The sequence below is a fragment of the Gouania willdenowi genome, chromosome 8 (assembly GCF_900634775.1).
Source record: "Gouania willdenowi chromosome 8, fGouWil2.1, whole genome shotgun sequence".
In the NCBI taxonomy this organism is placed as follows: domain Eukaryota; kingdom Metazoa; phylum Chordata; class Actinopteri; order Blenniiformes; family Gobiesocidae; genus Gouania; species Gouania willdenowi.
Window position 1 is genome coordinate 21,994,081 of NC_041051.1, and position 25,542 is coordinate 22,019,622.

The 25,542-nt window shown below is 35.6% G+C and overlaps 3 protein-coding genes and 2 non-coding genes across 6 annotated transcripts in view; all 5 read left to right on the forward strand.

The window, feature by feature from the left end:
- aclya (ATP citrate lyase a) overlaps window positions 1–1,257 on the forward strand; it is a 32,271-nt gene extending 31,014 nt beyond the window's left edge. The window contains exon 28 of one of the 2 annotated variants that reach the window (XM_028454593.1): window positions 11–1,257. In XM_028454593.1, coding sequence (XP_028310394.1) covers window positions 11–105 — 95 coding nt within the window. In that variant the 3' untranslated portion in view covers window positions 106–1,257. The remainder of the gene's footprint in view (window positions 1–10) is intronic. The other variant, XM_028454594.1, reaches the window with a different exon arrangement.
- A 2,299-nt stretch (window positions 1,258–3,556) lies between these two features.
- klhl11 (kelch-like family member 11) lies at window positions 3,557–8,355 on the forward strand. The gene is made up of 2 exons (XM_028454595.1): window positions 3,557–4,137; window positions 5,702–8,355. Exons 1-2 carry the CDS (start codon window positions 3,674–3,676, stop codon window positions 7,284–7,286), a joined length of 2,049 nt encoding a protein of 682 aa, XP_028310396.1. The 5' UTR covers window positions 3,557–3,673; the 3' UTR covers window positions 7,287–8,355.
- A 7,746-nt stretch (window positions 8,356–16,101) lies between these two features.
- Window positions 16,102–16,174, forward strand: trnav-aac (transfer RNA valine (anticodon AAC)). Its single transcript has one exon. It is a non-coding gene; the product is annotated as a tRNA-Val (tRNA).
- Window positions 16,175–17,628: 1,454 nt separating this feature from the next.
- Window positions 17,629–17,701, forward strand: trnav-aac (transfer RNA valine (anticodon AAC)). Its single transcript has one exon. It is a non-coding gene; the product is annotated as a tRNA-Val (tRNA).
- A 782-nt stretch (window positions 17,702–18,483) lies between these two features.
- LOC114468548 (cytosolic 5'-nucleotidase 3-like) lies at window positions 18,484–25,493 on the forward strand. Its single transcript, XM_028455517.1, has 9 exons — window positions 18,484–18,622; window positions 18,856–18,954; window positions 20,598–20,667; window positions 20,753–20,799; window positions 22,219–22,304; window positions 23,052–23,141; window positions 23,199–23,361; window positions 23,439–23,639; window positions 24,843–25,493. The coding sequence occupies exons 1-9, from the start codon at window positions 18,620–18,622 to the stop codon at window positions 24,951–24,953; spliced, it is 870 nt and encodes a 289-aa protein (XP_028311318.1). The 5' UTR covers window positions 18,484–18,619; the 3' UTR covers window positions 24,954–25,493.
- Window positions 25,494–25,542: the final 49 nt, after the last annotated feature.

Below are 25,542 nucleotides of genomic sequence, written 5' to 3' on the forward strand. Positions count from 1 at the left end.
GACTCCTCAGGACACTACCTGGACCAGAAGAGGCTGAAACAGGGTCTGTATCGCCACCCCTGGGATGACATCTCTTATGTCCTTCCGGAGCACATGTCGATGTAATCAAAAGGGACGGAAACAAGTGTGTTCTATCCATCAGCCTCCCTCCCCGCTCAAACTGTGATCTAGTGCCACAATGCAATGGCATAATAAAGGGAAAATGTTACAAATAAAATAAGCTACAAAAGGAAAATATAGTGAAAGAAATCAAATTAAATAATAAGAGTTTATTTTTATTTATTATACTTTGGGGAACCTGTTAGTGCTGCAAGTCTGTGAGAAAATGTACAACCTGAGTGAATGTTCAGTGTCCAGAAGTGGTGGTATTTACACCCCCACCCATCCAAGCAAACTGTATTCTCTGGTTAAAAAAACATACATCGGTGACTGTACTCTGTTCATTGTGTGCTAAAAGTAGAACCTATAACGCAGAAGTTTATTTCATAATAGTTGTATTAATAAATGTCTTTTTGTTTTAGAAAAATATACTGGAATGTAATTTTACAGAGCACTGTGGTAAAATGAAATGGACTGTGAGCCATTCCTGGCATTACTCTTCTAACTCAATGTTTCTGACAGTGTAGAAATTATAACCAAACACCATGGTTTATGGAAGGACATGAGTATTGTTTGGATAGAATTATTTTTCTCAGTTGTTTAAAGGTGCAGTCCGTGATTCTCAGATCCCTCTCTTGCCCTGCCTCCAAACTTTCCAAAGTCCCTCCCTCAGAGGAGCTAACAAGCTAACGTTAGTCCGACAGCAACAACGCAGTGATATAACATGCTCTGTTAAAAGCATATTACTGCAGCACTTCTCTCTCTCTCTATGTGCACACACCTCAGCAACAGCAGCAGCAACACAGTGTCACTTACAGCAGCCCATATGGAGGCTGCTACGCGCACTTGAACAACACATGCACCACAGAGTTCTAGTGTAACAATTACAAATCAAACATAATGTAAATCAAGCAGCAGTAATTACCTTTCAAGCAGAAAAGTCACCAATTCCATCTCCTACTCCTCCAGACCATACATTGTAAAAAAAAAAAAAAGGTGGTGCTACAGCCCTGGGAAAGGGGTGGGGACTGTGAGCAACAGCTGTCAGACAGCCCATCAAACACAATCCTGGGTCTGATTGTTTCTTTTTGCTCAGTCGTGGTGCATTCTGGCAATCTACCAAAGGCTGCAATAGCAGCAGAAGGGACTCAATGAGTCTGTTTTGGGGTTTTTTTTCACAGAAACTACTAGTTTGACGTAAAGCTGTCCTTACATAGTGACAGCTTTAGCTAATATGACAAAAAGTTACTTTTATAAGAGTTGCAGACTGCACCTTTAACTGAAATGAATGTATTTAGAAAGGGTGGCATTGACAAGAAAAAATATTACAGCATTGTGCTGGCATAAAAACAAGATAATTAGTGTAAAAAGGATAGATGGGATTACATTTTTTTTTAACTAATCCTGTGTTTTTATTTTTGTTATCTTGATGAGATGGAGGAAAAACCTGAGGTACGTAATCCGTTAACAAGTATTAAACTTTTTAATCCAGTGTCATATTTAATGTAAATGTTAGTACAGAACAAAAAATAAATAAAAATCCGTTGTCTTCATAGTTTTTTCCAACTGTTTGTGTGATCTGAATGTGCCATTGTACGGATAATGTTATCAGGTGAGAGCTACGTGATTGAGTCAAATTAAATGTGATGAATATAATTACAAAGTCTCCCTGAGTGTCTTTTGTACAAGTGAAATGAGTTTAGCAATGCCAATCTGTCTGTCAGACATCTACAGTACTTGAGAAACTGCAAAGTAATAGAAGTGCTTCAAGGAAGGAAACACAATGCAGGTCCCTGTCGACCAAAATGCACCAATATATGTGGTGTCTAACATAATAAAATGAGGTTGAATTGTCTCACAAATGTGTCAAAAAAAAAAAAAAATACACAGTGAATCACAAGCTGTCTGTGTGTACCAGACAGTACTAATGCTAAACCTGGTCCATCAGAAATGGACCACAGAGCAATGGAAATGAGGTTGCTTCATTTTTTTTTTTTTTTTTTTTTACATGTCAATTGCTGTGTGGGTTATAGTGGAAGCAGATGCTCACAGGATGCATGACTTTTTTTTAATTCCACTGGTCATACACATCCTTATTTAATCGGAAAATGGTTGGATTGAAAGAATCCAATCAATTGCATAAAATTATTTTATTCCAATGTATTCAATAAACATTGTGTACTTTTTAGGTATACTGAGGTCGGGTGAATTGTCCTTTTTAAAAAATCACAATATGCATTAAATGTAATTCATAGGGTCTTGGTGGGCGGTGATCACAGAGGACTCAGAGAAGGAAACTCGCTGTGACGTAATAAAACTAAGCCTCGCCCATGTCGTACTGCGCATGTCAGCGGCTCTGTTTACCGTGCTGAAGTTAGTTCCTCGTTCGTATGTGATTAAATCACTAGGAAACGAAGCAGACGAGTATTCACAAATGTATCAAATTAGCTTTTTTTTTTTTTTTTTTTTTTAAAAGACGTTTCTATGGTCAAGTGACATAAAAGTGGTTACCATCATCATTTATAGAAAATGATCAAACAAAAGTATAATATCAGCACCAGTACCAGGACTCAAAAATGGGTCACGGACACATTATTATCAATGGAGAAAAATATATATTGCCTTTATCTTAAAAACAATTTATTAACGCAGTGAAGTATGGGGTGCCGAATGTAAAAACCTGTTCACTTTGTAAATTTTTAATCTAAATGTAAAAGTTAAATCTAAATGTTAACTCTAAATCTGAATGTAAAATCTAAATCAAAATTTTAACTAAATCTGAATGTTAAACCTAAATCTAAATGTGAACGAAATCTGAATGTTAAACCTAAATCTAGTTGTGAACTAAATCTGAATGTTAAACCTAAATCTAGTTGTGAACTAAATCTGAATGTTAAACCTAAATCTAAATGTTAACTCTATATCTAAATGTTAAATTGGTCACCAAGTCGGGCGGGGCCTCGTGATTGACAGGCGCTGACCAGCCCACTTTGTATAATTTATAAACATTTAGCTTTACACTTGGCAACCAATTTAACATTTAGACAAACATTTAACATTAAGATTATACTTTTAGATTTAACATCTGGATTTAGATTTTTGTTTTCATGTTTACACATTTTAAACAATATAGAACATGCTGTTGTACATTCATTTGTCTCAAATGAAAGAAAAATTAGCTAAATGTGAAGAAAATGAGCTAAATGCTGTTCAAAGTGACCGAGTTTTTAGATTCGGCTTCCCATAGTGGAGTGGTGTAATTATATACAATTGATAATCAAAAATATCTAATTTTTCTTCTTTTTTTCCAGTTATTGGATAAAATACAGTTAGTAAATTGTTAGTTTCTAACTTAACCAAATATAACTTGTTATTATTTGAGTATTACTAGTTGTGAAACACTGACATACGCAGTTTAGAGGTACTCTTCCCCTTTAAATTGCTCCGAACACGAAACGTGCTTCACGACACTCTCAGCTCCGGCTCCGTGTATGAGCGCCTGCTTATGTCGCCTTCCCTCCTTCACTAGTTTCATTCGTTTCCCCCTCTGCTCACCTCCAGTGGCGGTGGTACAATGGCAGCGGCGGCGCCCAACCCGGAGGACCCAGCCCGGAGCTGCAGCAACGGCTCCCCGGGTGCAGCCGGAGCTTTGGCCGGGGACGGGGACGCGGAAGAGGCCGAAGATTTCACGTCGTCGTCGCACTGCTCGGAGCTGTCGCGGCGGCAGAACGAGCAGAGAAAGCAGGGCTTGTTCTGTGATGTGACGCTGGCCTTCAGCAGCGGAGCGGCCACAGGGAACGTCCAAAGCTGCGAGTTTTCCGCACACCGCTCCGTCCTGGCCGCGGCCACCGACTATTTCACCCCGCTGCTGGGAGGACAGTTCTCGGAGTCGCTGTCCGGGCGGGTGGAGATGAAGGAATGGAGCTCGGAGCTGGGGCCTGACCCAGAGACGGTGGAGAGTGTCATCCAGTACATGTACACCGGGGAGATACGAGTCAGCACCTGCAACGTGCACGAGGTCCTGGAGCTGGCCGACAGGTACGATCACATTATCCTTCATTTTGATTTCTAATATAGTTAATCCATTTGACATAACCTATGAGGGAAATTATCTAACAGTCTGTAAACAAACAAAATGCCTTTTATAAATATATATATATACCCCCCCCCCATTTTTATCCATTATGATGTTCTAATGCAGTTGTTCTCAAACTATTTTTGGCTCAAGTATCCCATTTTTCTTTATTTCTGAATCCAAGTACCCCCTCTGTCCGACTACAACATTTTGCTCAGAAAACTGTGGAAAAAAACAACTGAGCATAATGATAACACTCATTTTAAAGAATTTCATTTTGTAAATAAGTGAAGTGAAACAGTATTTAGTGACTCCCGAATAGATTTGTTTCTATATATATATATATATATATATATATATATATATATATATATATATATATATGTATATATGTATTTTAATTGTAATATTAAAAGGACACTTGTGGTAACTTGGGTAACATGTCATTGGTGAATTTTATTCACTTCCCCTTTTACTCAAATACTCTTTAGTAGTTGAGACACCTGGATTTCAGATTCTTTCTTTAGCCTTTGTTAGAAAGAAAAAGTGTTTGGTTACTTTTTTACTTGCTTACTGTATTGCATATTTTTAATACAATGTAAGTGACGTGTCCTCTTTTTGAAAATCACAATCTGCTTTGCTTTCTAATTAAATTTAATTCATAGCCTTGGTAGGAGGCCAATATATTTTCAGCCCAAAAAAGTGCATTGGGTAATGACCAGTGACTGCAATAAAGATGACTGCAGTTATACTTTGTTCACAGATGGATCATTAATAGATTTGTTTCTGTTGAACGACGAGCAAATAAACCATATTTATCTGCATTTGACAAATTACGTTTCTAAATTAAAGAAATAAGTTTTAAATAAACTTGTCTTGTTTAATGCATTCCATACATAAATGTTTTCCTTTGAGACGTCAAAGGAACTTAATATTAGTGACAGTCCCACGTGTTTGTGTTAGATTAACACACACATGTCAAACTCAAGGCCAAAGGGCCAAGTTTGACCAGCCAGAGCATCTAGTCCGGCCCGCTGGAAGATTTTGCTCAAAGTAAACACTGGACTTTTAAAAAAAAAAAAAAAAAAAAATAAGATGGGGGTTGCACTTGCAGCACTACCTTATTTACATTGATATTAAATTGCAATTATTTTCTAAAAACCTGGAAAATTCTCGCAAATTGTCCCACAGAATTACATTGCAAATTTTGAGAACATTTGTTGCAAAGTCAAGGAATTTTCAACAAATGCTTGACATTTAGGATTTTGTTTGAATTTGTTCTTTTTCCTTCACAAAAACATGGATTTTTCTGGTCCGACTCACTTGAGGTCAGACTAGGTCGTGTGTGGCCCTTGAAGTGTTATTTGACACCTGATGTTTAACCCATAGCAGCACAGGGTGAGCAGTGTCAAAGGTTAATGATGTGGGTGAATTTATTGCTTCAAACTGTCATACATCAGGTTGATAAGAGAATGAGGAATGTCAGCAGATAATCATCATGTATTCCTGTGTCTCCTCTTCTGTTAGGTTCCTTCTGGTTCAGCTCAAAGATTTCTGTGGAGAGTTTCTCAAGAAGAAGCTGAGCCTCACCAACTGTGTGGCCGTGCACAGCCTGGCTCACATGTACACCCTAGACCAGCTGGCGCTGCGTGCTGCCGACATGATCCGACGCAACTTCCACAAAGTTATCCAGGATGAGGAGTTTTACACGCTCCCGTTTCACCTGGTCCGAGATTGGCTGTCCGATGCAGAGATCACAGTTGATTCCGAGGAGGTTCTGTTTGAAGCTGTGGTTAAGTGGGTGCAGAAGAACCCAGAGGAGCGGAGCCGCTACTTTGAGGAGCTGTTCCGTCTGCTTAGACTGCCTCAAATCAAGCCCACATATCTGACCAGGGTTGTTAAAAATGAACAACTCGTGGCAGCCAACGAGGCCTGTCTCCGGCTAGTATCAGAGGCCGTTGAGGGTCATGCTATCCGCTTTGAAAATCTAAAGTCAGCTGATATGGAGTCCTGGTCTTCACACATGACCTCCTTTCAGCCCCGTTTTGGTCAGAATATGGACGTGATCATGGTAGTGGGAGGGGTGTCAGAGGGAGGGGACTACCTGAGTGAGTGCGTGGGCTACTTCATCTACGAGGACCGCTGGGTTAACCTGCCGCACATCCACAACCACCTGGATGGCCACGCCATTGCTGCCACGGAGTCCCACGTCTATGTGGCAGGTTCAATGGAACCAGGCTTCGCTAAGACCGTGGAGCGTTACAATCCCAACCGCAACACCTGGGAGCAGGTGAGCAACTTAACCACACGCAAGCATTCCTTCGGCCTAACCTGCATTAAGGACATCCTGTACAGTATCGGTGGCCACGGCAACTTCAGTCCAGGTTTTAAGGATGTCAGCGTGTATGAGCCCGAGCAGGACAAATGGCACAATCTGGAGTCGGCCCCGAAGATCCTGCGAGATGTGAAGGCGGTGAGCGTCGAGGACCGCTACGTGTACGTGACGGCCCGTACACCAGTGGATACAGACAATGAGGATGGACTAAAGACGGTGACCACTCGCTATGACTCGGAGAGCCGCCAGTGGCAGGATGTCGACTCCTTACCGCTCATTGACAACTACTGCATCTTCCAGATGGCGGTGGCTTCTACTAACTTCTATCACACAGCCTCCTGCTGCCCCAAAAGCTACACAGTTCGCGATGAGGTCGCCAAGCAAAAAATAAGCATCCGCATTTCTGAGGAGATCTTAGAGAGCCTACCACCGGAGGTAACCAGCATCGAGGGCGCCGCAATCTGTCACTTTGACAAGGACGTTTTCATCATCGGAGGCTGGAAGAACAGCGACGACGTAGACAAGCAGTACCGAAAAGAGGCGTATCGTTACTGTGCGGAGAGGAAGCGTTGGATGCTCCTGCCCCCCATGCCTCAACCCCGTTGTCGGGCCACCGCCTGCCACGTCCGCATTCCCTACCGCTTCCTGTACGGCTGCCAGCGGTACCCCATGCCCCAGAACTTGGCCCGCCAGCGTGATCGCATGCAGCAGATGCAGCAGCTCCACAGGCGCACCCTGACTCTGCGCCGACAGCTCCAGTCACAGATCGAGTGTTAATTGGGTCGTCGCATGCTGCTGTCGCTGCAAACCGCCAGTCCACCATCGCAGACGACATTCCATCATATCCATGCACAACTCTCTACAGCTGCACTTGTGTTTCTGTCTTTATTCTGTGCCATCAGCTCTCCTCAATGTTGTGTTGCTGTGGCCGACTTAGATAAAGCTTTTAAATGTGTGTTATTCAGGGATGGGGGGGGTATAAGATATCTAAACGAGTGTTCAATAGCATCTAACAACTGTGTCTCCCAGAGCCATTTATGTTGATAGAAATGCTATTTATATGTCTGTACATTAAAGAAGTCTTAAGCTGTCTATGTATGCATTTATATGGATATTTTACATTCCTATGAAAGACTTTACTGGGAAGGATGTTTGACATCAGTAATAACTGCTTTCCAACGTTGTATTCCATTGTAGCACTGTGACAATCTCTTCATTCTTAACTAACTACAGTCCAAAAGTCTTAATACCTGCTCAGTTAGAATGTCCTATCCTATGAAGCCCTTCTGATTGGTGGTTAATTGTGATAATTCTGTAAACCTGTTTTTTTATTCCAGTGTTGCTTCAACAAGTTTGACTTTCTTTCTTGGGTATTTTTTCTGAGCAGGTTCTGTACAGTAAAAGGACTTAAAATCCCAAATGATGTGAGGAGGGTAATGTAATCATTTCCTGAGTTAAAGTTGCAATCCCTCCGTTTTGCCTCAGCAATCGGTACAAATCATTGGAGGTGTCTCCTGTCTATTGCACTTTGCTCTAAGTATCCCTGTTAAGGCTCTACTGAGAGCATGTTAGCAATGCATTTCCACTAAAGAATGAAAAAAAAATTTGTCTGGATTTTGCACTTTTTGGACATCGAATTGTAAAGTCTTAAAGAGGCATATGAATTGAATTTGCCGCTGCACTTTGGCTTTGTCCCTTTTATTCCGTTCTTTTCAGACAAAGTGATTGTATTTGGAAATGCTTTGTTTACCTGCTCCCAGGCAGTGAGGGTAAATGTTCTTTGAGAAAATATGTTGTTATTGGCAGATTTGTTTGCAGCAGTAAAATAAATTAAATCAAACACGTATTGTCGCCTACTTTCCTTCTATTTGAGTGTTGGAGCTATTTTCTAGCTTTAAATTATTAAATATTTTTGAAGAAGTTACTCGTTTTTTTTTTTTTTTTTAAATATAAACTTGTTTTTTTTTGTGAGATTTATTTATTTGATAGTTTGCACTGGGTAAATTCTAAACATTGACATGTAGGCACCAGGTGATCCTCCATTAATGGTTATGTAACATTAATGGAACCTTGAATGACAAAAGGAAAATGCCAAATGTAGACATTGATATTTTTAGATCCAAGAGTTTTTTGTTGTAACACTGAGTGTGAGATAAAATCAAGTTTGTTGTAAAAACAAAAAAGTAAATCAAGTCGGAACAAAAACTACTACTACTACTAAGAAAAATCAGAATGTTTTCATTTTCATGCCTTATTATAGCCTTACACACACAATCAAAAAAAAAAAAAAATCAAAATGTTTCTATTTCCATGCCTTACTGACTATAGTCTTACTTCAAAATAAAAATCAAAATGTTTTCATTTTATGCCTTAATAGCTTTACTTCAAAAAAATAAATAAAAATAAAAACGTTTCTATTTCCATGCCTCACCTACTATAGCTTTACTTAAAAAAAAAAAAATTCTAAATGTTTTTAATTCCGTGCCTTACCTATTATAGCCTTACTTAAAAAAATTTAAAAAATCTAAATGTTTTTATTTTCATGCCTTACTTACTATAGTCTTACTTCAAATAAATAAATAAATGTTTCTATTTCCATGCCTTATTATAGCCTTACACACACAATCGAAGAAAAAAAATCAAATTGTTTTCATTTTTATGGCTTACAATAGCCTTACTTAAAAAAAAAAAATCAAAAAGTTTCTATTTCCATGCCTCACCTACGACAGCCTTACTTAAAAAAAATAAAAAATAAATTAAAAAAGTTTCAATTTCCATGCCTCACCTGCTATATCCTTACTTCAAAAAATAAAATAAAATCAAAATGTTTCTATTTCCATTCCTTACCTACTATAGCCTTACACACACAATCAAAAGAAAATAATCAAATTGTTTTCATTTTGTGCCTTAATAGGTTTACTTCCAAAAAAAAAAAAAAAATTAGTTTTCATTTTCATGCCTTACTATAGCCTTACTTCAAAAAAAGAAAAAAAAATCTAAATGTTTTTATTTTCATGCCTTACTATAGCTTTAACTCAAAAAAGACAAAAAAAAATAAAAATAAAATCTAAATGTTTCTATTTCCATTCCTTACCTACTATAGCCTTACACACACAATCAAAAGAAAAAAATCAAATTGTTTTCATTTTATGCCTTAATAGGTTTACTTCCAAAAAAAAAAAAAAAAATTAGTTTTCATTTTCATGCCTTACTATAGCCTTACTTCAAAAAAGAAAAAAAAATCTAAATGTTTTTATTTTCATGCCTTAATAGCTTTACTTCAAAAAAATAAAATAAAAATAAAAATAAAAACGTTTCTATTTCCATGCCTCACCTACTATAGCTTTACTTAAAAAAAAAAAAAAAATTCTAAATGTTTCTAATTCCATGCCTTACCTATTATAGCCTTACTAAAAAATAAAAAAAATCTAAATGTTTTTATTTTCATGCCTTATTATAGCCTTACCTACTATAGCCTTACTTCAAAAAAATAAATAAATAAATAAAATCAAAATGTTTCTATTTCCATTCCTTACCTACTATAGCCTTACACACACAATCAAAAGAAAAAAATCTAATTGTTTTCATTTTATGCCTTAATAGGTTTACTTCAAAAAAAAAAAAAAAAAAAAAAAAAAAATTCATTTTCATGCCTTACTATAGCCTTACTTCAAAAAAAAAAAAAAAAATCTAAATGTTTTTATTTTCATGCCTTATTATAGCCTTACCTACAATAGCCTTTCTAAAAAAAACAATACAAAAAAACTAAATGTTTCTATTTCCATGCCTTATTATAGCCTTACCTACACACAATCGAAGAAAAATATCTAATTGTTTTCATTTTTATGGCTTACTATAGCCTTTCTATTTCCATACCTCACCTACTACAGCCTTACTTATAAAAAAAAAAAAAAAACTAAATGTTTCTATTTCCATGCCTTATTATAGCCTTGCCAACGCACAATGGAAGAAAAAAATAAAATAAATAATAATGAAAATGTTTCTTTTTCCATTCCTTACCTACTATAGCCTTACACACACAATCTAAAGAAAAAAATCAAATTGTTTTCATTTTATGCCTTAATAGCTTTACTTTGAAAAAAAAAAAAAAGAAAAATCAAAATGTTCCTATTGACATGCCTTATTATAGCCTTACCTATTATAGCCTTACACACACAAAAAATCGAATTGTTTTCATTTTTATGCCTTACTATAGCTTTACCTTAATAAAGTTTAAAAAAAAAAGAAAAATCTAAATGTTTCTATTTGCATGCCTTATTATAGCCTTACCTACTATAGTCTTAAACTAAAAAAAAAAAAAAAGAAAACAAAAAAGAAAAATCAAAATGTTTCTATTTCCATGCCTTACCTACTATATAACCTTACACAAGGCATGGAACCAGTTTGATTTCTCTCTTTTTTTAATTTGAGGTAAGGCTATAAAAAGGCATGAAAAATGAGTACCACATAATAATCAGCCAACATATAAGGAAAGAGAAAACAAAATGACACTGGACATCAGGCAGATCTTACAAAAGTATTCCAGATACTAATGTTACAAATATTTGTTTAAATACCACACTTGTTTTATTTATTATTATTATTATTTTTTTTATAATGGTTTACACTACTGACCAGTGGAGGCGGAAATGCGCCTTCACTTGTTTGCCAACCACCAGTAAAGAAGAAGAAGACGGCACGTGGAGCTTGGAGAAGGGGCTGACGCTAGAGGGCGCATGTCCATGTGTAGTAGGTCAGCGTGATTAAAAATAATTTCGGGATATTTTCCGGGAAATGAGAGGATGTTTCTGTCATTGTCAGTTTTCGTAGTGTAGCGGTTACAGTCTTCAGTTTTCAAATTTTGGTGAGGAAACGGGTTATAATCGCACTTGTTGGTAAACTCACAGCCCTCCTTAGTGAAATTATTCCTAACATTTTGACACTACACACTACACAGATTTGGCATATTTTGCTTCCAAGTGTTTCAAGATGAGAAATAATGACAAAAAAGAAAGAAAGTGCAATTACTGTGTTTTTTTTTTAATGTTGTTCAATGTCACGTCTATTTTAATAGTTTTGAAGTTAGCATAAAAATATTACGTGTTTATTATAGGTGTTTGCTTTAATTGTTCTGTAAATGGTTGCCTTTCCAAAAACATTAGTGGTGGTGACACTCACATAACGTATATCTATATCCGTATATATATGGAATATTCAGAGTCTTCCTGGCTTTCGCTGCAGCAACATTGTTGTTTTTGTGTTGGATTTTGTATTATTTAAGTATTTGGATTTTAATTTTTCATATATATATTCGTTTTTAATTTTTTTTTTTAAAAGAATCTTTGGATATATCTATATATAGATTTAACTTGTATAAACACATTATTATATCTTAGTTCATAAGCAAGGTAGTAATTTCATTGTACAGGAAAACGTGTTTCTAACTGCACATATGACAATAAACACTTTGAATTTAATTTAATGTAATCCTTAATCACACCACCACCTAGCAATTGAAATGAATAAATGACAGACCTTTTTTACTCTTGGTTTCCACATTTAATTCAGTCTCCGTAAAATAATCACAGTCTGAGTTTTGTTTCCAGTGTTTATATAGATCTGGGTCCATATCCATGATTACCATCAGTAATGTTGTTGTTTGGTGGATCCTTCGTATTTTCCCAAGTCTTCCATCGTTTTGATGAGGATTGGTTTTCCGTTCTCTTCTCCCAGTGGTGTGATGTAAATTCTGCAGTTCCTTGTCCACGTCTTTAGAATCTTTCCTCCTTTTTTTATTTGGCGTGCCTTCCATGCGATGCTTACATTTTTTTTGTCAGGCTTTCATTAATAAAAACCTTCGTTTCCTTCAGCTTTCTTCCTTGCTTCAGTAGTTCTCCTTTGAATTTCATATTCGTGAAGGTTATTTTTACAGCTCTGTTATCATTTTTCTTTGGCAGGAGATGGCAGGAGTTGATGTTGTCAGGGTTCAGGACAATGTCCTTCGACTCCAGGTAGTCAATGACCTGTTGTTCAATCGATTTTGTTTCTTCGTCACTCGCGTAACTCCTGGGTTTTATCTTTAGGCCTGTGATGATGACATCTTTCTCTCTTTCCTTTTGTTCCAGCTGTTCAACCCTGGCGTTCAACAATTTTATCTCTTCAGCATTTCTTTCATTCTTTTCTTTCAGTACCTTTGCTTCGCTCTGTAGGTTTTCCAGTGAGTTTTCCAGCGTCTTTTCCAATGACTTTATCTCGGCAGATAGGTTTCGTAGACCCTCGCGTATCATCACCTACACACAATCGAAGAAAAAAAATGTAATTGTTTTCATTTTATGAAAAAAGTTTCTATTTCCATGCCTCACCTACTATAGCCTTACTTCAAAAAAAAAAATCTAAATGTTTCTATTTCCATGCCTTACCTACTATAGCCATACACACACAATTAAAAGAAAAAAATCAATCATTTTATGCCTTAATTGCTTTATTTCAAAAAAAAAAAAAAAAAAAAAAAATTAGTTTTCATCCTAATGCCTTACTATAGCCTTACTTTTAAAAAAAATTAAAAAAAATCTAAATGTTTTTATTTTCATGCCTTATTATAGCCATACTTACTATAGCCTTACTTCAAATAAAAAAAATAAATAAATAAATGTTTCTTTTCCATGCCTTATTATAGCCTTACCTACACACAATCGAAGAAAAAAAATCTAATTGTTTTCATTTTTATGGCTTACTATAGCCTTACTTAAAAAAATAAAAAAATAAAAAAATTTTGAAATTTTTGAAAAAATATGCCTTGCTATAGCCTTACTTTTGATTTTGGGTGATTTTAGTTTTTTGTTATTTTTTGTGCCTTACTGCTTTCTTAGCCCTGTTTAAGTATGTGCATTATATTTGCAGTAGTTTTTAGGGTCTAATGATGGTCCCAACTCATTTTTTTCATTTTTGAAAAAATATGCCATGCTATAGCCTTACTTTTGAATTTGGGTGATTTTAGTTTTCTGTTATTTTTTGTGCCTTACTGCTTTCTTAGCCCTGTTTAAGTATGTGAATTATATTTGCAATAGTTTTTAGGATCTATTGATGGTCCTCACTCAATTTTTTTTTTTATTAATTTTTGAAAAAATATGCCTTGCTATAGCCTTACTTTTGAATTTGGGTCATGTTAGTGTTTTGTCATTTTTTGTGCCTTACTGCTTTCTTAGCCCTGTTTAAGTATGTGCATTATATTTGCAATAGTTTTTAGGATCTAATGATGGTCCCAACTCTTTTTTTTTTTTTTTTTTTTCAAATTTTTAAAAAAATTTAAATTTGGGTCATTTTAGTTTTTTTTTTTTTTTTGTGCCTTACTGCTTTCTTAGCCCTGTTAAGTATGTGCATTATATTTGCAGTAGTTTTTAGGGTCTAATGATGGTCCTAATTCAATTTTTTTTTTTATTAATTTTTGAAAAATAATGCCTTGCTATAGCCTTACTTTTGATTTTGGGTGATTTTAGTTTTTTGTTATTCTTTGTGCCTTACTGCTTTCTTAGCCCTGTTTAAGTATGTGCATTATATTTGCAGTAGTTTTTAGGGTCTAATGATGGTCCCAACTCAATTTTTTTTTTTTTTTGAAATTTTTGAAAAAATATGCCTTGCTATAGCGTTACTTTTGATGTTGGGTGATTTTAGTTTTTTGTCATTTTTGGTGCCTTACTGCTTTCTTAGCCCTGTTTAAGTATATGCATTATATTTGCAATAGTTTTTAGGATCTAATGATGTTCCTAACTCAATTATTTTTTTTTTTTTTGAATTTTTTAAAAAATTTAAATTTGGGTCATTTTAATTTTTTGGCTCATTTTATTTTTTATTTTTTTTTGTGCCTTACTGCTTTCATAGCCCTGTTTAAGTATGTGAATTATATTTGCAATAGTTTTTAGGATCTATTGATGGTCCTCACTCAATTTTTTTTTTTTTGAAATTTTTGAAAAAATATGCCATGCTATAGCCTTACTTTTGAATTTGGGTGATTTTAGTTTTCTGTTATTTTTTGTGCCTTACTGCTTTCTTAGCCCTGTTTAAGTATGTGCATTATATTTGCAGTAGTTTTTAGGATCTAATGATGGTCCTAACTCAATTTTTTACATTTTTTTTTTTTTAATTTTTTAAAAAATTTAAATTTGGGTCATTTTAGTTTTTTTTTTTTTTTTTTGTGCCTTACTGCTTTCTTAGCCCTAATTAAATGTGTGAATTATATTTGCAATAGTTTTTAGGATCTAATGATGTTCCTAACTCAATTTTTTTTTTTTTTTTTTTTTTAAATTTTTGAAAAAATATGCCTTGCTATTGCCTTACTTTTGATTTTGGGTCATTTTAGTTTTTTGTCATTTTTTGTGCCTTACTGCTTTCTTAGCCCTGTTTAAGTATGTGAATTATATTTGCAGTAGTTTTTAGGATCTAATGATGTTCCTAACTCAATTTTTTTTTTAACTTTTGAAAAAATATGCCTTGCTAAGGCTATAGAAAGGCATGAAAAATGAGTACCACATAATAATCAGCAAACATATAAGGAAAGAGAAAACAAAATGACACTGGACATCAGGCAGATCTTACAAAAGTATTCCAGATACTAATGTTACAAATATTTGTTTAAATACCACACTCGTTTTATTTATTATTATTTATTTTTTTTATAATGGTTTACACTACTGACCAGTGGAGGCGGAAATGCGCCTTCACTTGTTTGCCAACCACTAGTAAAGAAGAAGAAGACGGCACGTGGAGCTTGGAGAAGGGGCTGACGCTAGAGGGCGCATGTCCATGTGCAGTAGGTCAGCGTGATTAAAAATAATTTCGGGATATTTTCCGGGAAATGAGAGGATGTTTCTGTCATTGTCAGTTTTCGTAGTGTAGCGGTTATCACGTTCGCCTAACAAGGTCCAGCCTGGTTCGAGACCGGGCGGAAACATGTTATGGGGGGAGTGGCAACCCGTGCGTGCCAGTAATCGAGTCCTGGTCTCTCCACAAAAAAAAAAAAAAAAAAAAAAAAAAAAAAAAAAAAAAAAAAATTCCCGTTGTTTTGCTGGAAATTATACATGAATGACCAGGGTTAATGCAAATAGTATGCAAAAAAATTACTTAAAGTAAACACCTGTCTTTGTTGAATCTGTCTTGTTCACAGCTGTCGTTTGTAATTTATACATAAACACAACTATTAAACACATAAACACACAACTATTAAACACATAAACACAACTATTAAACACAAACACACAACTATTAAACACATAAACACAACTATTAAACACAAACACACAACTATTAAACACATTAACACACAACTATTAAACATACAACTATTAAACACATAACACACAACTATTAAACACATAACAACTATTAAATATAAACACAACTATTAAACACATAACACAACTATTAAACACATAAACACAACTATTAAACACATAAACACAACTATTAAACACATAAATACAACTATTAAACACATAAACACACAACTATTAAACACATAACACACTTAAAGTTAAATATAACGTTATTGATCATTAATCACTTCCAGAAAAAAAGAGAATATTTCTTGTCAAAGCCAGTTTCCGTAGTGTAGTGGTTATCACGTTCGCCTAACACGCGAAAGGTCCCCGGTTCGAGACCGGGCGGAAACATGTTCTTTATTTTTTATTTCTGGTGAGGAAGCGGGTTATAATCGGAGGGTCGCTGGTTTGACTCTCACCCGACCGATCACTGTCGGACGTTGAGCAAGTCAGCAGCCCACTACTACCCCTCGGGGAAAATGCAGACAATAATTTCACTACGGTGATTAATAAAGGTAACATTATAAGACATAACTAGGTAAATTTCCGATTCAAGTCGTTTTGCTGTACGTATGACGTTGAACTGCTTCGTATTTGTCGGGAGTTTATTTCCGTGTTGTGTTCATGTCGGAATAAACTAAGAATTTGGAGTCCTTTCATTGAATTCTACGCATGGTTTCAAGCTGACTTTTATTACTTGTCTTTTATTTATAAAAAAAACAAAAACTATTTGTGCTCAAACTTGGTCCAGACATTATTATTTAAATGTTTAAATGCGTTCTTTACATTCATTTTATTTACACTTAAAGTAAAGTCTAGAAAACAATCACTTTACACAACTGTGCAGCATGACTTTGGGCTTCACCCACAAATGGTCCCGCAAGACAAATGACACAATCGTACTTTACAAAACGTTAAGCAGAAACTAATGTTTATTTTATTTTATTTTCCCATTTCAGATCTCATCAATACACTGAGTCAGAGGATGGGCAGAGTTTGCTCTAACAGTACTTACCAGTTACAGAAGTGGTACTCAAGGCTGTGTACTTTACATGGTTCAAAGTATGGCTGTTGTTCTTGCAATCCACCTTTTGTGTTCTACCTGTTTCCATTGGTGAAAAAGGATCCTGATGCTTGCAAGAGACGGGTACAACCAGTCAACAGAAAGATGGAAAATGGTGACCAAACTGGTAATCAACCTACCAGGACAGAGTATGTTCCCTAACCTACCAGATGGAGAACCTTCTGCAGCCTGACCTGATCATTGGATCTGTTTTGTTCACAGCTGTCCTTTGTAATTTATACATAAACACACAAGTATTAAACACATAAGCACACAACTATTAAACACGAACACATAACTATTAAACACACAAACACACAACTATTAAACACATTAACAACTATTAAACACATAAACACACAACTATTAAACACAAACACATAACTATTAAACACACAAACACACAACTATTAAACACATTAACAACTATTAAACACATAAACACACAACTATTAAACACAAACACATAACTATTAAACACATAAACAACTTTTAAACACATAAACACACAACTATTAAACACACAAACAACTATTAAACACATAAACACACAACTATTAAACACATTAACAACTATTAAACACATAAACACACAACTATTAAACACAAACACATAACTATTAAACACATAAACACAACTCTTTTTCTTACTTCTATCCACTGGGGCTCAACAGCGCCCCCAAATTCCCGCTAATGGCCAAAAATAGATCACATCAGTAGTGATAAGCACTATCGTTTTCCAGTTTCCGTAGTGTAGTGGTTATCACGTTCGCCTAACACGCGAAAGGTCCCCGGTTCGAGACCGGGCGGAAACACAAGCTCCATTTTTTAAAATTTGGTGAGGAAGCGGGTTATAATCGCACTTGTTGGTAAACTCACAGCCCGCCTTAGTGAAATTAGTACATTTTGACACTACACACTACAAAGATTTGGCATATTTTGCTTCCAAGTGTTTCAAGATGAGAAATAATGAAAAAAAAGAAAGAAAGTGCAATTACTGTGTTTTTTTTATGTTGTTCAATGTCACGTCTATTTTAATAGTTTTGAAGTTAGCATAAAAATATTACGTGTTTATTATAGGTGTTTGCTTTAATTGTTCTGTAAATGGCTGCCTTTCCAAAAACATTAGTTGTGGTGACACTCACATAACATATATCTATATCCGTATATATATGGAATATTCAGAGTCTTCCTGGCTTTCGCTGCAGCAACATTGTTGTTTTTGTGTTGGATTTTGTATTATTTAAGTATTTGGATTTTAATTTTTCATATATATATTCGTTTTTAATTTTTTTTTTTTTTAAAGAATCTTTGGATATAACGGAAACTCCTCAAATGTATTTGGCAACCCTGATTCCACCGCGAGTTACACAAGTAACAGTGCTGCATTCGCGTGTTCCTTAAAAGGTCGTAGTTCTGTGTTTTCCATTTAAAAAAAAAAAAATGTATTTATATAGTTTAAAAAACAGTGACCATTCACGATATCTCATAAACCTCTCATTTTTTAGAACTTTTAAAAGCCAAACAAATTATATGTTATCTTTGTTTTAAAATTAGGAGCTGCATAAAGTCTGGTTTTAAAGAACCGGCCCACAGTCCCTGAAGGCAGCAGCTACCTGCTAGCACAGATGGTCCTCTCGTCCACATTTTGACATAAAATACCGACAGGAGCTGACAGCTGGGACAACCTTTGTCATTATAACAAAGAAAATTTAACTACACATTTAAGGAAAATGGTAATATCTGTAGGTGTGGATTTTAGGGGATAAAACTGCCATGATTATGTGCTTAACCAGTGTTCCAGCTCGCTTAGAGCATAGGCTAGCCCGTCGTTAGCGTCTCTGTAGGAACTGTAGGTGGTTTTAGCCGATTAACTGTACAAAAACTGTATTTTAGAAAAGTGGAGTTGTACATTGTTCCTGCATACTGTCTTTGTCAACGATAATAACACATTTAATGTCTGTTGCAGATTGCCGAGCTGTCCAACCCTTCAGTTCTCATGAAGGACCCAGTGAGGGTTCAAGAGATCCTGCAGTCCATGAAGAAAGCTGGATCCAACACCCTGCAGGTATCTGGAGCACTTAAAACTGCCAAGAAGGGGACACAGTTCAGCTTTAGATGGGTTAAAAACATAAAAATAAAAAATCTGCTCCTAGATGCAGATAGGTATATTCTTTGTTTGTTCCTGAGGGAATTCAGAAGTATGTGGGATCTCAGAATTGTTGGGAATGAAAATATGCATTGATCAATGAGAGAGAAAGCACGACATGTGATAATACATGTGCAGAAGCACGTTACTGCACATGCTCCTTCACCTGGAGGTGTGGCACTGTAGTGCATGAAGTGAATTAACCAAGATCAAATTGAAGTTTCTAATAAGTACATGTTTGCTAGACTTATTAGGATTATTATTCTCTAAAACACCACATTTAAAACTCCCCGATCTCATCCAACTCAAAACTATCCAAATGATTTCTAGTGAAGGTGCACTTCCAAAAGGGTTGCAGAGTGAAAAGGATGAAAAGGATGAGTATAACAATAGCAGGGGTTAAATTATGGGACTGCCTAAAGGAGGAGATAAAACAAAAGCACCAACATAAACCAGTTTAAAAAGCTTTTTAAATCATATATTGTTAGTACGGAGAAGAAAGAAGAGCAACAATTATATGTATATAATTGTATAAAATATAACATAATAAAAGGTATATATTGTGATAGAGAATATTAATAATTTATGTATTGCCACTCTAAATTTTATTGATGAAATTTGTCATAGATATGAAATAGTTTAATATTAATATTATGTACACTAATGTGTGTACGTATATATGTTTTAATGTGCATGCATAAACTGTATATATAAAACTTATTGTGCCAAATATATATATTGAATGTCTATTGGGAAAAAATAGTAATATAAGTAAGAAAGAAATAAAAAAGTTTGTGTGTGTGTGCGATATTATCTAGAGCCTTGTTTTGTTTTGTAATGTGATCGAGGTCGATTTTGCCTAAAAAAGAAAAAATTCCCGTTTTTTTTTTTTTAAAGAAAAATTCAAGTTTTGATTCGATTTCTTTTTTTAATGCACCTAAAAATTACTGCAGACATCAGATATATTGTCAAAAGTGCAACTTTATTACTGTGATTGTCCTCAAGAGTTAAAATACATAGAACAATCCCAAAATAAAAAGTAAATGAGGCTCTGTCATTCAACAGTTTCAAGCTTTAATAACATATAACATTACGATTAAAAGAATAATAAACTCTTCCCTTAGCATCTCGGTATAGTGAGAATAAAAAATTAAAGGGTAAACAAAGAGGGGGCTGGCTCACATCGCGCTACGGTAACCCACAAGGACGGAACGCGAAAAAGTCTGAAAAAACTGGTGGGGAAAAAATTATAAAATAAATTACTCGAATTTGCAAAATAAATTTGATAAATAGATTACATTTTGATTTTTTTTCCCAGCCTAATTTTGAAGAATTAGACATTTGAGTGTTGTTTGTTCTGTTTTAGTTTTTCGGAAGACTGCCGAAATCAAATTCAAAATCAAATTCAAAGACTTCTGTTTGAATTAAAGATGCAGTGAATATGAGTCGTGCATGTTGTCATGTTCCAGTGTTGGTGCTGCTAAGGATTGTGGGTAAAGGAACCGTCTTAGAGTCTTTCAAAGCTACTGAGGCTCATGTATTTGATGTTTTTTTTCTTTCAGGTAATCTCAGATTTTGACATGACACTGACAAGATTTGCCTACAATGGAAAGAGATGCCCCACGTGTCACAGTATGTATACAGAGCTGGGAAATGTTTACTAATGCGTTTACTTCTTCTCTCACCAGTGTGCCATTTTTTTTGTGTTCACCTGCAGATATTCTCGACAACAGCAAACTCATTTCAAGTGACTGCAAAGATATGGTATTATTCACATTATTCATTCAATAATGGTTTAAAATGAAGCTCTTTTCAAATCCATTAATACTGAATATCCCCACATAGAGGGATTATGAAGCAGAGCTATCATTTCTTTCTGCTATGATTTTTTTTTTTGATGACTCACTTTTTTATATGTCGTCTAAAAATAGTTTATTATTACTTCAATATTTTATTTTATTTTTATTAAAATACCTTAATCCTGTGTAAACTGGCAAAAACTTTCCAGACTTCACAGCATGATAAACGCAAGGGCAGTTAAAAAGGAAACTGACATTTTATAATCACTTTCATTTGTGGACGAGGGCTGGGCGATATGGACCAAAATTCTAATCTCAATATTTTTTCTCAAAATAGAAATATACAATATAAATGTTGATATTTTTAACTCCTCAAAGTCTTACCGGAAACATAATTCTGGGTTAAATTTGCTGATGTGTAATGTAACTCATTCACATTTACTAACAAACACCTGCACAATATGTGCCACTTTTAGCTTTTTCTCCCCTAAGGGACAGCACGTGTGAGTGAGTTCTGTAGTGTGGCTTGTTTAGAAGAAGGTCTGGGTTAGGACGCACTCAGTCATCCATTTGAACTGTGCTGTTCTGAGAAGTAGTGAAAGCAGCGACTCTTAAAACGAGTATTTTAGCACAAAATAAGCTATAAATTAAAAATAGTTATTTTTCTGTCTCACCAAAATAGAAAATTCAATATATCTTGAATCTTGATATATTGCCAAGGTCTGTTAACAACATACAAAAAATACAATGGTAGAAACTTGTCTTTTTCACTACTTCTGGCATGTTGTATAATAATGTAATAATGCGCCTTCTTAAATAAATAAACGTTCAAACATTCTCCACAATTCTAAAAGAAAGTATTCGTACGTTTGCCGTACAGACAACACCCGGTGCTATTGGCATGTTTATTGAAGTACACGTTCGTAGCGTCTTAGGGTTAGGTTTAGTCCTAGTCACGTGACCTAAACTGGCCAATGAGGGGCGCTGTGTATGGATAGAATGTCGGAATATTAATACAGCAACCGTACGGATGGCCACTCCTAAAACCCCTAATGCCAACATTCAACCTTAAAACAGAGAAGCACAAGCAGCATTTTTATTTTTCGTTTCCTTACCTGCTCTGCCATCTAGTGGCCAAATAAAAGAAATGAAAACTACGACTGACACCTTTACTCGGCACTAAAACAAGCAGTCAGTGGAAATGTTTACCCCTCCTCAGCGTTAGAATCATGCCTTTATCTAGATTGAAGCCACATTCAGCAGGTTACTGTCATTGGCCATCAACAAAAGTGTGATTCAGGTGTACAGATGATTTTTAAAGTCACTGATTGTTTTATTGTCAGCCATAACATTAAAGCTGTTAACACTGTCTTGCTTTGAACAGCTAAAGGAGCTGCTGGACACATACTACCCAATAGAGATTGACTGTTCACGATCAGTGGAAGAGAAGCTGCCTCTAATGGTGGAGTGGTGAGTGTTGATGACAGGGCCCAGGGCATCATTGTTGGATATGAGAGGTTTGTTTTTGATTTACAGATCTGCTGAGCTTGGTTATTATACTGTCAATTTACGCTACACATTAGGAAAAAAATGCCTTATTGTTGGTAATGAAAAGAAAGTCCCACTAACATTGGACTCAAAACAATACACTCCAGAACAAAGTCTTGAGTGAAATAATTTCAAACGAGTATCACATCGTAGTTCAGCAAGAGCAAGAGGCAAATTCACACAGATATGCTGTGAATGAGCTCTATTTAGCCAAAAGAGGCTATTTTTCATCTGGTGACCCTGGCCAGATTTTAAAAGTCAACCTAGAATGTAAAAGGTATTAAAAACAGAGAGAATACAACATGACAAAAGAGAACAAGTATGACAATAATTACTGATAAAAACAACTTTTCAGGCTGGGTAATTGTGAATAATTGTAATTTAACTTCAGTAATTGAGAACATAATTGACTTTGATGGGAAAAATAATATTTATAGTAACAGTAATTTTAGTCGTAATTGAAAAACAGGCCTGTCAATGTAATCGTAATTGAGTTGTAATTGAACATGCAATTGTAAGTGAACAATATAATTGACCCCACCCCTGAGATTCCCTATGCTAAACTGTAATTATTTCACACTTTAACTTGTTAGTTTAGGGCCTGTATTAGTTATAGTGTGAAAAAGGTCTGCAGAGACATCAGGTTTGTGCTTCTTTCTTGTGTTTCAGGTGGACTAAAGCTCATGACCTGCTGGTGGAACAGAAGATCAGGAAAGAAATGTTGTCCACAGCGGTGCAAGAGTCTGAAGCTATGCTGAGGTAGGAACATATCCAGGTGTAATAGGATGTACGTTTCTGATCGTACTTTATTATCAGGGAAGGCTACGAGTTCTTCTTCAACCACCTGCATGAGCATAGCATCCCTCTGCTCATCTTCTCGGCTGGAATAGGAGACATCTTGGAGGAGGTGATAAGACAAGCTGGGGTCTTCCACTCCAACGTCAACGTCTTCTCCAACTACATGGACTTTGATGATTCTGTGAGTGACAACTTGACAAAATCCAATCACGCAAAGGCTTTTCTAGATGTCATCATGTGCTGGGTTTGTTTTGACAGGGTGTGTTAAAGGCTTTCAAAGGTGAACTCATTCACATCTACAACAAAAGAGAGGGGGCGATGCTCAACACCGGACACTTCCAGGAGCTGAGGACACGGCCCAACGTGCTGCTGATGGGAGACTCCCTGGGAGATCTGAACATGGCTGATGGAGTGCAAGACATGGAGAACATCCTCAAGATAGGGTACCTCAACGACAAGGTACGACTGAAGCACTGTCCTTAGGTTCTCTCATTATTACATCGTAGTAGGGTAGGGATCAATTACATTTTTCAATTACAATTATGTCTATAATTATCCATGTTCAATTACAACTCAATTGCTATTACGGTGACCGGCATTATTTCCAATTACAATTATTATTTCCCTCCTGAAAATCAATTACAATTTTGTTCTCAATTACTAAAGTTCGATTACAATAAATCACAATTATTGAGCCGGAAATAAAAAATCACCTTAAACGTAACCTTCCTCTTGTGTTAGCTTTCTGTTAGCATCTCTTATGATAACGGATCAGTTTTGATTTGTGTCTTAAAGCTGCGATATGTAACTTTCATCTATCATCTAACTCAGTGGTTCCCAACCTTTTATGGGTTGTGACCCCAGAGACATTTCTTTTTGACCATGTTTGTGATACAGTGTTTGGAGTAGCACTATAGTGACGAGATGCACCAGCTCAGATATTCTTATACTGTATTTTCTTTGACTAGATTTATATTTGAGGATGTGAAAATATAGATTACACTGTACAGTTGTTTGAGATTGCTTGTGGTGTTTCAATTTGAAAAAGGATTCTAATCTAAAAAATTTCCAAAACATAATTTTAATCTGAATTTCTTTTTTTTCACATTTACTAGACATTTCAGGCGACCCCAATGTTGAGAAAAACACTGATCTAATAGGTTTTTCACCTCTTGGTTACCATGTCAGAATCCCACACCAAAAATATTAATACCAATATTTTTCATTGATTAGGAAGCCTGAGGCTTTTTTTCTGTCAGTATAACCCTCTATTAAATTATTTATTTATTTTAAATGGTAAAATGATCCTCAAGAGAATTGACAAAATGGTAGTGGCAAAACTTGATATGAAACATATTTTAATAATTGTTAACATGTGTAAACCATAAGTTAAAGGGAACAGCTTTTCTCAGTAACTGCGGAAGATAGGATAACCAAATTTGGTGCGTGGCTTCAGGGTGTCAAGACCTTGATGGAGTTTGAAAATGAGAAGCGCGTAATTATTTTATCTGGAGTTATTGCCCTTGTTTTTTTTGACGGTGCATGTTGATGACTGTCTTCTTGTTTCAGTTACCATTATAATTACGTCATAAATTGTGATTAGAATTCTAATTGACGCCAACCCTGTATGACAGTATTCTATACATGTCTATTTGTTTTCAGGTGGAGGAAAGGAAGCAGTCATACCTGAACTTGTACGATGTCGTGCTGATAAATGATGAAACGTTGGAGGTTCCCAATGCTCTCCTGCTCTACCTCACAGGCAGCACCTAAACGACCTTCAGACACTCCAGGCCGTCCGCTCTGAACGCACAAGGGAATTTCTATGTTGACTTTGATTTATTTCACACACAATAATTATGGACTCCCCACAGACGACTTACTGGTTCCACAAACTGCTTCTCGGACCATCCTGAATGTTGAGCCAGCCACTGTTAAAATATTGTTCTGCATGAAAAATGTACAGTTGTGTTAGTTTTGTTCTGCATACACTGTGTGATTTTTGGGGTCACAAGAAGTGCAGAACACCTCACGACCAGCAATCATATGGTCGTAAGGGAATCGAACATGTCTGAAATCCAGTTGCTCCTCATGAGGGTCTCTCACAGTTGAATGCACATGCGTGAACACCGTAGGACCACTGTAGAATTGACGGACTGTACAGCCCACGTCTGATGTTTGTAGAAACGACATGACTGTTTATGTTTCTGTGTGTTTCACAAAATGTTCACTACTGTTTCATAGGACTTTCTTCCATATTTGTCACTTATTTTCAAATGGTTTTCTTGAATAAAATAAGCTTTCTTCATATTTGAACATGATGTTTTATTGAGTCGCAAAAGAATGCGAGAGCCCTCAAAAG

Coding starts and splice junctions, on each gene's coding strand:
- klhl11 (XM_028454595.1), top strand. CDS start 3,674: ATGGCAGCGGCGGCGCCCAACCCGGAGGACCCAGCCCGGAGCTGCAGC. Junction 4,138..5,701: donor GTCCTGGAGCTGGCCGACAG/GTACGATCACAT, acceptor CTCTTCTGTTAG/GTTCCTTCTGGTTCAGCTCA.
- LOC114468548 (XM_028455517.1), top strand. Junction 20,800..22,218: donor CAAGTGACTGCAAAGATATG/GTATTATTCACA, acceptor TGCTTTGAACAG/CTAAAGGAGCTGCTGGACAC. Junction 23,142..23,198: donor GAGTCTGAAGCTATGCTGAG/GTAGGAACATAT, acceptor CTTTATTATCAG/GGAAGGCTACGAGTTCTTCT.